Raw genomic sequence first — 12077 nt, 5'->3', positions numbered from 1 at the left:
CCTAACCCTAAAAAAAACTAACAAGCGTGATTGAAACTGGGCTAAAATTGAGGGTAACTTTTAAGATAGCAGTTAGAAATAACATTACTATTTTGTATCCAAATATTCTTCATTGTGTTGAGCTAACAAAACTGAAATACAATTTGCGCTTTATTTTTGTACTTTGTAATGCAAACTTTATTTATCTATTTATTTTATTTTTTATATTTATATTTATTCAAACAATGAATTAAGTCACTATTTTATTTTATCAGAACCCCTTTTACCCGAGTTTGCCAGTAATGAGTTTCTCTCATAGCAGCACTACACTAGAACAGTCGCTAGGAGGCAGAAAAGGCCGAGCCAATCTCATTTTAGACGCACGAAGAAAAGTCGCTGGTTTGTTTACACTTGTTGCAATGGCGACAATCACTGAACTCAAATGCGGTATGTGCTCCCTGTTGTAATTTGTTTGCTTAAAAACTAGCTATTTTTTTTGGCGGTGCCCCTTACGTGGAGCAACTATTCATAATTAATCTTACTGTTATTGTACTTAAGTGTTTAAATGGCGTCGAATATGCCAGCCTGCTAGCTATGTATGGTTTCAAACATAAATGTGCTTCTATTACTGAAACGTGTTTCAAGGCAGCATATTTATAGTAATTGGGGCAATACACAAAAATAAAGAAATTGTTTGGTGAGAGAGATTCATTACAATGTTAGTTGTGTTTATCCTGACGCGTCACGTTTTGTTGTTTTTGCTGTTGTTGTTGTTTTCAATCTCTGTTTTTCAGGAGACAATATTGATCAAAGTCACTGTTGACCACATTTTCCCAATTCAAGTCCCAGGGATCCCAGTTCAAAACGATGTTAATATTGCGTTCAATTTCACACATTCTAGTCGTGAGAGAAACGCTGGAGCGACGTGGAGTGCTGGGCCAACTGAAGGCTCGCATCCGAGCAGAAGTGTTCGATGCCCTCGATGACCAACGCGAACAGCGTCCGCCGTTGTCCCACGAAAACCTGCTCATCAATGAACTCATCCGGGAGTACTTGGAGTTCAACAAGTACCGACACGCGGCATCGGTCCTGATAGCAGGTAAACCTCATCCCATCTACATTTAACACAGTAACATACAGTGAAATACAGTAACTCTGTACATACTTAAAAAATAAAATACTACTATAGACTTAACTCCTGCCAAGGTCAAAGTGGCTTTGTTCAAAAAGTACAAAAGTCTTCTACATTTACTTATAGGCCCACAGTCACCTATACACCTGTTTTGATAACTTTCTACAATGGAGTTTTTTTTTAAAAACGTATTTGTATAGCGCATTTCACCCAAAAAACAAATCACTCGACCGACTTAGTGTGTATTTTAAGATTAGAGAATGTTTGCAGGTCAGAAGCGTTTGGTCGATAGGCTGGCTCAAAACGGCATGTTTGCCACGAATCATTCGTCACTCACTCACTCACTCACTCACTCACTCACTCACTCACTCACTCACTCACTCACTCACTCACACTCTTCGCATGTAATACCATCATCTTAGTCAAATAAATGACAATTCTAGAATACTGCAGAAATATGAACACTGTTTCGGTCAGCCGTTTTCAATGTATTACTAGTCAGCTAATGATTAGCTGACTATTATCAGATGAGTAGTGAGATAAGATGGCGCCCTGTTCTAGCAACACAAACTTCACAACCCTTCACTCAGCCTGACTGATATTACGTGTCACAATTGACTTGTTTTGCTCAAGAAGATTGTTATGAAACCTACTGGATTCGCTGCACTGTGGTCAACATGCAAAGCCAAGTAGGAAGTAGAGTGGAACAAAACTTTACGAGGCTTTTACTTCAGATTACAGCTGCAATGTTTTGAAACATGACCAATCTCTATTGTTGAGAAGAACGAGAGAGTATTTCTAAACTCTGCTCTGTTTGTTATCGCAGAGTCAGGCCAACCCCAAGTTCCCCTGGACAGAGAGTTCCTGGCGAGCGAGCTAAGAGTTGCCGAGGATATGAGCGCCAAATCGGTGTAAGTGAATTTGCCAGGACACAAAAAACTGCCAGTATGCATCTTTGGGAGCTGTAGTCATTTGTTGGAGAGACCTCTGAATCTTTCCCATCATTTTGTTTTCACACACACAAAGATTGCACAACCACGTCTTTGTTTTAACTTCCAGGCTTAGAAAAGGGATTGTGTTATTGCCATATTCATTTTTTTTCTTTATTGATGTTTTGTTTTGTCACCAAACCTCCGCATCTTTTTCTTAGAATAACCAATACAGCAATGTCTTGACTTTCCAGGCCTCTTCTGTATGGTTTGGTGTCGCACTTCCTTAATAGCAGTGATGATGGAAAGAAGGTATTCATCAGGGGCAACTCTGGAAGCAACACGGGACACAGACCTAACAGCTAGCACAAGAAGCAATGCACAGTAGACCAAAAATGTGGCAATGAAGTACAATGAGACTGACTACATTCAAGCCCCAGAGACCTCACAAATTGTGCTGGTGAGCAGTTTGTAATTGCAGATTCATATTTTATTTCTTTAGTCAGCTGCTCCCTTGTTTTATAATTTTAGTCGTTATTGTATTGATAAATGTTTTTCAACCATTCAGAGCAATGCTGTTATGATTGAAAACAACCACACGGTGGCACTAATACTCAAGCTAAGACTAAAGCACGGTTAACATAACGTTGACATTCTGTACAATCATGCTCAGGAATTCAGCAGACTTTCATTCCAAGTGTGGTAAGACTTTAAATTTCAAATCGCCTAATAAAATAATTTCATGTCACCTTTACTTTTCACTCTGACAATGGATGACAGAAGTAAATGGAGTCTAGTCTTTTTAATTCTGACATTCAACGCAAATGAGGAGCTTTACAAGAGCGAACACCAGAGCAACCAACTTGCTTTATCATATTTTAACCTAAAAAAGTTTTAAGTAGTTTGAGCACCCCTGGCAACAAACAGGTTGCTAATTTATTTGACTTGTAGTCCCTATAACATTTTGTTGGTTTAACAACTTTTTTTCTGTGTGACTGCATTTACAGTTGGTGCCTGCTGTTCAAATGATGTAATCATTAAATAACCAACCTCTGCTCTTTAAAGATTGCCTTCTTGCGATTTACCCCCGCCGCCTCCATTTTCGATCCTTTTCATGACATCTGTGCCAGCTAACATTGGGGTCAAAAGGTAGACTACACCATGGACTGGTCAGCAGTCAATTATGGGGCATGTATAGAGACAGCCAACACATTCTTACTGGGAACTGCCAGCTGTGACTCCCTCTCATAATCCCTTTGGAAAATTGTTAAATCATCTGAAACTTCCTGTGGTAAGTAACCATGTGATATACAGACTACTTTCTCACCCTCAATCCAAATGAGGTGTGCAAGAAGTTGACAACATGACAAACACCCAGAGCAACATGTTTTCTCCCCCTAGGCCACATCAATGTAGAGGTGTAGCAAGCTTCTAGTCTGGACTCAAGTTGCTATGGAGCAAACCTTATTTGAAGTGGCAGAGTCACCTTGGCAGTTGATATGCGTGCTCTCTTGTAAATGGCTATATATGTGGCGGAAGATGAACAGTTGTTGGTCAGTTGGCAGTCAGCCCTATGATTGATAGCGCTGCTCCTCCACACTATAAAACTGTTGTGTGGAAGAGACAGTTGTATAAATAATAAATGTAGTGTTCTTTGACTATAAAACTGTATGTTCATCTTTGCCCGTGGGCTCGAATGAATTCCACGAGGGTCAGACATATTCACAAATATATTTAGTAGATGGCCATTTATGGTTGTGGTGGTGAGGGAAAAAAAAAGAAAATAGATGTCTGTTCATCACCACCCTATCTGTTTTCTATACTGTTAGTTCAAGAAATGAGATTTGGCCTATGGAGTCTTAAATTAACTTATCATGCCTGTTTTTGCAATGTGGGAGGAAGCCAGAGTTCAAGAAGAAAATTCACGTTCTACTCAAGGGCCTGAGGCGAGATTTTATTTACCAGTTTTTGTCAATTTCAAGATGCAGAAAAATGCTTAGTTAATGTGAATTAGAACTAGGACGTCAAAATCGAGCACCCATTTATGCTCCTTGCACCTCGATGTTCTTCTTTGAGGGATCTGATGCTTGACCTATGAGCTGACCACTGTCTTCTACCTCCATTATTTTAAAAGCTTTAAAAGGAGAAGTCAACCACGGAAATTTCTCGACAATAATATGTTGTGTGTATCCCCCCTACTGTTTTTATCCATCATTTGGGGCGGCCATTTTGCCACTTGCTGTCGACTTAAAATGACAGTTGCCAGTTCTCAGGTCAAAACCAATCACGGCTCAGTTTCAGAAAACTGGTGAGCTGTGATTGGTTGTGTTATTTTCGTGTGACCAGAGAGAAGTTCCCAGTTGGGCGTACTTGAACATGTGTAGGAATCATATGGACTGCATGTCTTGTTCGCGTGGCTCTTCCGATATGAAAGACTCGACTGTGGACTCGATTAGACATCTTGTTGCTGTGAGTAGTTAAGATGAAGGAGATCAACATATTAGTGGAAAGGCTTGCTAGAAAGCTGCAGCTATGAATGACACTGAGATTGGAGGTAATGAGGAACAGTGTTTCCCAAACTTCACAGAGCCAAGCCAAAGCTCATAGCACTTCTATCCCTGCATAGAAAACACACCCTTATTAGGTGAATGCAAATCTGGAACCAGGAGAAAATAACATCCTCTGACGTAAGACTAAAAAAAATATTAAAACCCTTTGGACACCACACCTATAGTAGCTCAAGGTAGAAATAATTAGCCCCATCAATATAATATCATTTCCAATGCAACACAAATGCTACTGGACCATATTTAGTCACTAGGGCTTGTGGTGTTTGTGTGTGCTACACTTTAAAAGTAACACAGAAAGCTGCTGAGATTCCAAACAGAACCTCTCTCCTTATATGGCACACACTGCAACTCCTGTTCAGTGTATCTCCTGCTTTATTTGCCTCCGCCGCCCTGCCCCATCGTCTCCTTGGTCATCCCTCGCTATTCCTCGGAGCTCGACCCATCTTCCACATTCGAAAGAATTGCCGCTGCCTCCTTGATGCTGGCCAGAGGGTGCGCCGAGGTCCTCCTTGTAGCTCCGCACACTCACGCACGCACGCACACACACACACTCACACACACACGCACATACTGGCACTTCCACTCTCAGGCCCAGAACAGGCTCTGGCTATCAACTCGCACCTTGATTTATTGGAGCAAACAGTACGGTGTCCTTATATAGGAAGTTCCACTGGAAAGACGATGGAAAGAGGGTGGGGAGGTAATGTGGGATGTAGGAGGAGGGGTCTCACCCTTTGTGGTGGTGGAATTTGAAAGATCTGCACACACACACACTCACAGTGAGGGACTCGCCACCTAAATTATGATTTTGTTTATTGAGGTCTTCTGGGCTTCCAGTCAAGGGGGATTCCGGTACAGGGGGCAGCTGACTTGCCTTATGAGGAGTGGAGGTTGATTACGTAATCTAGCGACTGTACCTCTATGCATATCCATTGTAGTGAGAAATATTGAAGCCACGCTGCCATTTAAAATGTCAAATCCCCCCCAAAAAACTACATTTATACATATATATATATATATATATATATATATATATATATATATGTATGTATGTATGTATGTATATGTGTACATATGTATGTATACTATGTGTGTGTGTGTGTTCTACTTTTGTCACTTGTCATATATATATGGCACTTGCACACATGCGGGTTTTTTTCAGTTATGTGTTCTACTTTTGTCACCTTTAAAGTTAAAAAGTTAAAAGTTAAAGTCCCAATGATCGTCACACACACATCTGGGTGTGGTGAAATTTGTCCTCTGCATTTAACCCATCCCCGTGTGACATTGCATATTATAGCACAACTCTTCTCTTCATCTTCACGCCATCACTTTGCAACTCGTCTGAGTGATTAGTGCGCATGCCCACTGCCTCTCGTGGATGTGACTTCCTGGTGGAGGAAAGCACAAGGAGGATGGCCAGGCCACGGGTGCAGCTCCGCCCACGAGCGCAGCTCACGAGTTTAAATGGTAAGGCTTGCAATTTGACAGGGGTCTTTTGGACTTTTTGTGTGGGGAGTACCTTGTCAGTTTGACAGCTTTCTGCATCCAGCGCTGCCCTCGGCACACCTTTTCTTCCCTTTAAGTGAGTATGCTGCATGAATCCTGGAGCATTTAAGAAGCAGAAAGTTTGCTGTAATAACAAGCACTGAGTTGTTCTGGTTTGTTGAAGGAAACAAGACTGTTTTGGTCTTAGAGGTGGTAAAATTAAATATATTCAATTCAAGAAAAGCTTTCATATTTCTTCTGTGAAATACTTTGTGGTGGAAAAATTGATCTTCAAATCTTGTTGTATTTATTACAAATCTCACTTCCCATATGTGACCATGCCAATCGTAAGTGAATTATGGTCTTATTTCATTTTATACCTTAAACCTTAAAAGATAATTTATCATTAATTACACTATTTGCTGCCTTTTTCCAACTACTGTGGGAAGTGGGCAAAAGCAACAACAGTCATGAAACTTAATTTGCCGGGGACAGTTTTCCTAAAAGATTTGATTAAACACTGATGCCTCAAGGATTAAAAGTACTTTTGAACAAATATTCCGTCACAATGATTGCAGCCCTAAGACATTTTTGATAATCCCTAATGGGTCAAATGTCAGCTGCTCATTAATTAATATAATTTCCCATGCTGTAATTCATAATCTTATGCACAAGAGCTATTTTAAGATGGTTGATTTTAGGTTTATTAAGAAGATGCAGGAGGAATGTTGAACAGAAAACAAAGGAAATGAGTGAAATCCTTCACAGGACCCGAAGGCCACACAATTGCAAAGGTCACCTTATCCCCTGGGTCGACATCCCTCTGTTTGTTTTTGACAGAAATAATAATTTTATTTATTAAACAACAGGTTTTTTTTCTCATTTATGCTTGTCAGTACTTTAATTGAGACCAATTGTATCAGAAAGCTAGTTACTTTTATTCTATGGTTAATTATAATCAACAATCGACATGAAAGCAGCAAAACATCCTCAGTAGAAATTCACCAAGGTCCAAATAACCTAACTTGGACAAGCACTAATTTTGAAACATAGATATGTCCTGCATTTACCTAAATGTTCACATTAATTTACACATTGAGACACAATGCTTAACCAATTTATTGGACGAATGGTCATGAAAATGAGAAGACAACATCCTAACCACAGTGTTGAAATGCAGAATCATGTTGTCATTTTGAAATGGAATGAGAAATTTCAAAAAGAAAATATCACAAACCAAAAATATATTATTTTCTAATCCTCTTGATTTAGGCTAGCTTTGCTTTAATCGTTGATTGGTCATCTAATATATTGGTGGTCTACTAGTTTTATATTTATTTATTTTTTGTGTTGATTGTTAAGTTCGACATGCATGTGTCATTGTGAAATGAAGTTGCAAAATGCAATGTTTGAGTCTGCCAATCAATCATACGGAGTTAAATTCCTGTCAGCTCTATTTCAGACATCTGTCCTCAGCATACACTGGTCATGTTGACACAATAGAGCACGAGGTGACTTTATCTCAAGTCACAGTGGTGAGGACAGCTCGAGAGCGAGAGGAGAAGCTCGCTCATACAGGAAAAGTCTGTTTGGTGTTATCAGCTCAAAACATCATCATTACTTCCTGACGAGCATGTACGCTCATCGCTTGTCTCTGTCTCCTGTTAATATTTCTACATCCTTTTGGTTGATTTGTTTCGCTATGTCCCTGAGGTCTACTTCTGTTTTCTCAGAGGGGGCTTTTTCTGCATGGTTCCCACTCTATTAAAGAATAGCAGTCTTGCACAGAGAGATGGAGGGAAAGGAGGTCAAAGCAGCAGCCCGTGGACAGCTGACTCTACATACATAATCCTCGAATCACTAAATTGTCTTCAAGAGTTAAAAGGCCAATCTCATTGGACGCATCAATAAAGCTCGTGCTCACATGCTCACTGGACCCAGGGAGTGTGATAATAGAGGATTGTTACAGATGCCTGTATCAACCTTCTTAAATTCTCCCATAATGCTCGCATGACCCTTATAATATAATCAGTGACTGCTGCATATAAAAATGGGTTCCTCCTGGAGCTATGATGAAGTGTGACTGTTAAAGGCCCAGGCAACCGTCTAGCTCTTTGCCTTACTATCATTTCGGAGTAAACGACAAGGGCAGCTCGAGACATATTATTCCCTATATGGGCTTTGTTTGGGAGTTCACTTGCCTCGCTGTTTAGGAAGAAGGCAGAAAAGAGCCTGGCTCCAGAGAAGGGGCCCTTATATGGTCATCACAACACCAGACTGAAGCCCCCTCCAAGCAGACAAACAGACAGAGAGGGGGAGAGAGAGGGTGTAAAAATTGATATTGTCAATTAGATGATGACTTGGAGTTAATGCATCTCATGGAGCTGGATTGTTTTCTCAGATATATATTTTTTTAAGTCTCAATTCCACGTCTGCAAGGTTTAATGGACATTGTCTAGGTTTGTGTCAAAGTGGAGTTTGTGTAAATGTTGAAACTTGAAACTGACTGGACAAAGAAGATCAGAGAGTAGCAGTACTCCCATTTTCTGCCTCACTGTTTCTGTTTTAATGCTGTTCTTTTCTTTCTCACCCCAGTTGCCCCCCACCCCCACCAAGTCCAAACATGTCCAAGAAGGGCCCAAACGAGGACGAGAAGTTCCTCTTTGTCGACAAGGACTTCCTGAACAGCCCCATGGCTCAAGCCGACTGGGCAGCCAAGAAACTGGTGTGGATCCCTTCGGAGCGACATGGATTTGAGGCCGCGAGCATCAAGGAGGAGCACGGCGACGAGGTCCTGGTGGAGCTGGCTGACAATGCCAAAAAGGTGACAGTCAACAAGGACGACATCCAGAAAATGAACCCACCCAAGTTCAGCAAGGTGGAAGACATGGCCGAGCTCACCTGCCTCAACGAAGCCTCGGTGCTGCACAATATCCGTGAGAGGTACTTCTCGGGCCTTATTTATGTAAGTATGCACCCAAACGCGTTCATTCAAATCAACTTCATTGACTTTCTAATCAGAATCCCATTGGAAATCCCAAACCCGTTTTGCTTTCAGACATACTCAGGCCTGTTCTGTGTGGTGGTCAACCCCTACAAGATGTTGCCCATTTACTCCGAGAAGATCGTTGAAATGTACAAAGGGAAGAAGCGGCATGAGGTCCCCCCACACATCTATTCCATCACAGACAATGCCTACAGAAACATGATGCAAGGTATGGTCTTTATTCCAGCGTCTCGCCAGGCCTAACAGTTTGAAAGACGATAAAAGCGCAGCATTGGAGAGAATCAGTCCTAATCAGTCTTGGCAGTAGGTCTCTTAATGTACTGCTCTATTGGATAGTCAGCGTTTCGTGAAGGTGGCAGAGTTGTGCTTCCAGTAATGAAGCCACACTAGCTTGGCCGTGGTGAGACTTTGGATGGTTCGCTTTCCCATGGAATCCGTTCCGTGCGGGCCCAGGGGGTCGTGCCCACTGGATCTCTTGCTGGCGTGAGGGTGTTCTCTCTGAGGAGTTGACATTTTTGTTGAGCGATGGGTGGGCGTCTATAAAGTATTTCCTGTCCCATCAGTCTGTCCTTTCTTTATTCAATCCGAGCTATTTGACATTCAAAATCAATAGTGGAAGAATGTGGAAATGCTTTGCTCCTTTGGTCAGAAGTGATGTTTTTTCACATAGTTTATGTGAATGACAACAAGTAAATAGTAATAATAATAATGATCATAATAATACTTCCTTCATTTGACCACTCCAAATTGCCCATTGTTGTAATTGTTTGTCTGTGTGTGCCCTGCGACTGGCACGTGACCGGTCCAGGGTGTACTCCGCCTACCGCCTAAAGACTGCTGGGAGAGGCCCCAGCACACTCGTGACCCTAGTGAGAAACGGTTCAGAAGATAATAATATGGTTTTCGAGTTTTTTTAAGTAATTTGCTGATGGGTTGAAATTATATGGCTACATTTTCAGCGAAATGTTAATTTGTACGATTACAGCTGTATGTAGAAAAGTCCCAATTTATTATAAAAGCTTTACTTATTTTGTGCTTTCAATGGTACAATGGATACAGCCCTGGAAAAAAAAACTTGATCCAAATTTCAAAACAAAATACTAAAATAGTTTCTTTCATACTGCCCATCTCTCCTTTCCAACGTTTAAGTTTTCACTTGTATGCTTGTTTGGTTGGTTGTCAGTTACTGGCGCGTTATTACTGTCCATATGTTCTCCTTTGAGACAGACTTGGTCTCACTTCCTCTTATGTCTGTATTGTTTTTAGATCTATACTCATTGTGATTTAGCAAGTTGTGTCCTCACATACTAATGATGAACTGTGTAATCCCTAAACCACCACAGTCAATGAGCATTTGTAAAGTGTTTCTTTTGGTTGGGATCTGCTTCTCATACCTCTTGTGCATGTGCATCCTAATGGAAGAGAAGATCTGAACAGTGCTATCACTACTCTAAAGTTTATGTTTGTAGTTGTAGAGAGGTGCAGAGCTTAAACACTTCAGCCAGGACTGGAGTCCCATTTGCTGCATTTTTGCATCAGTCGCTCAGGGAATAAACATGTGCTCCGGAAGTTGTCCCAAGAAGTATATTTTCTTATATCAATCTCATAAATCACTGTCATTAAAATGTTCTAAAAATGTATACAGTGTAAATTATTTAATTTACTGTACATGTCAAGGAAAAGGTATTTGTATATACAACTCACTCAAATATAAGCTACAGAAAAAAATAAAATCAGTTTTGTCTACTTATAACCAACATTAAAATTCATTACATTTTTGTGTTTGCAGATCGTGAAGATCAATCAATTCTCTGCACGTAAGTAAATCTGCCATTTTCAAACTCACTCCTGTCATTTATTTGCCCTGAACGTTTTTTCCATGATGTCACACACAGGCTGTGTGTGCTTGGGTTTTGCACTGCCTAAGGACTGTTCCAAATTCAAATCCAATCAAATAAAGTTCCTCTATGCCCTCCAAGAGAGAAAAGGATAGAGGATGATAATATGACAATAATCAGTGACCTTGAAGTAGGAGAAGTGAGCAAAATTGGTGAATATATTAACAAATAGACATGCAGTGCTCCCCGATGACTGTAGCCTGACTTTCTACTCAGACCCTTGCTCCGGAAGTTGGGCCTCTATGATGATTAGGAAACCAGATTAGTCTTGCCAATGTTTGCTTTCCATGTTATTTGTTTATTAGTTTTAAGCTTTTTGTTGGCAGCTTGTGAATTGGCCATCTCGAGACAAGCTGTCTTGGACCACATGTGATGCACCTCATTTGTTATTTATTTTGGGTTGTTTTTTTTTCACTGCTCTATGTTCTCAGCCAAATTTGAGCAAATCACGTTTTTTTTTTTTTTTTAAATGCTGAATTTCACAAATGTTTTAGGATCTAACTTTTGTTTTTAAAAGAGGTAATATGTACACATAGTAGATCCAGAGGTATGGATTGGATATTATGCACAATAATAGACACTGGCAAAAAATGGGACATTTTCCATTTAGGAATTTCAGACATTTTATGCCAAGAATTATCCACAACTTTACCACCCCTGAAAAAACGGACTCTGCAATAAGGGAATTCAGAAATGGTAAATGCCATATTTTAACGAAGCCTGTTAAATTAAAAGGTGACAATTCAAACACATTCTTGATTGACATAGCAAAAGGTCTTAACACTAAGCGCTCTTCTCCCCATGCCGTGATGTCCTCGAGGCTTCCTCTTCTCCAAAATTACAGCACTAATCTCAAGATCCTGTATAGGTTTTGATAAAAATCAGACCACTTCCCCATCTAGTCCACCCTTTCCAGTATTTGTTGCACTACGTGTCGGAGGGCAGGTTAAAAAAACAGCTTTTGCAGTAGGCGGAATCAGTGTAAACAGTTTTGAATACACAAGGTCAAATAATGTAAGAAAATCCAATCCATGTTACATGTGATTTCAAAAATGTAAACTGATAACACAATGA

General features: G+C 40.4%; 2 protein-coding genes across 3 annotated transcripts in view; both read left to right on the top strand.

Moving 5' to 3' along the window:
- The first annotated feature begins 322 nt into the window (after window positions 1-322).
- Window positions 323-3104, top strand: cep20 (centrosomal protein 20). The gene is made up of 4 exons (XM_037261486.1): window positions 323-426; window positions 881-1078; window positions 1938-2022; window positions 2295-3104. Exons 1-4 carry the CDS (start codon window positions 399-401, stop codon window positions 2404-2406), a joined length of 423 nt encoding a protein of 140 aa, XP_037117381.1. The 5' UTR covers window positions 323-398; the 3' UTR covers window positions 2407-3104.
- A 2984-nt stretch (window positions 3105-6088) lies between these two features.
- The window catches only part of LOC119128716 (myosin-11-like), a 21570-nt gene continuing 15581 nt past the window's right edge, over window positions 6089-12077 (top strand). For both annotated transcript variants that reach the window (XM_037261436.1, XM_037261426.1), the window contains exons 1-4: window positions 6089-6195; window positions 8694-9063; window positions 9157-9313; window positions 10895-10922. In XM_037261436.1, coding sequence (XP_037117331.1) covers window positions 8722-9063; window positions 9157-9313; window positions 10895-10922 — 527 coding nt within the window. In that variant the 5' untranslated portion in view covers window positions 6089-6195; window positions 8694-8721. The remainder of the gene's footprint in view (window positions 6196-8693; window positions 9064-9156; window positions 9314-10894; window positions 10923-12077) is intronic.

Source organism: Syngnathus acus, chromosome 1, assembly GCF_901709675.1.
Source record: "Syngnathus acus chromosome 1, fSynAcu1.2, whole genome shotgun sequence".
Classification (NCBI taxonomy): Eukaryota; Metazoa; Chordata; class Actinopteri; order Syngnathiformes; family Syngnathidae; genus Syngnathus; species Syngnathus acus.
The sequence above is the reverse complement of the archived record's forward strand: the minus strand, read 5'-3'. Positions and strand labels throughout refer to the sequence as shown.

Bases quoted from the DNA above. Each gene is read 5' to 3' on its own strand.
- cep20 (XM_037261486.1), top strand. From the start codon at position 399: ATGGCGACAATCACTGAACTCAAATGCG. The intron at 427-880 runs GTATGTGCTCCC...CACACATTCTAG, and splicing joins AATCACTGAACTCAAATGCG to TCGTGAGAGAAACGCTGGAG. The intron at 2,023-2,294 runs GTAAGTGAATTT...TTGACTTTCCAG, and splicing joins GATATGAGCGCCAAATCGGT to GCCTCTTCTGTATGGTTTGG.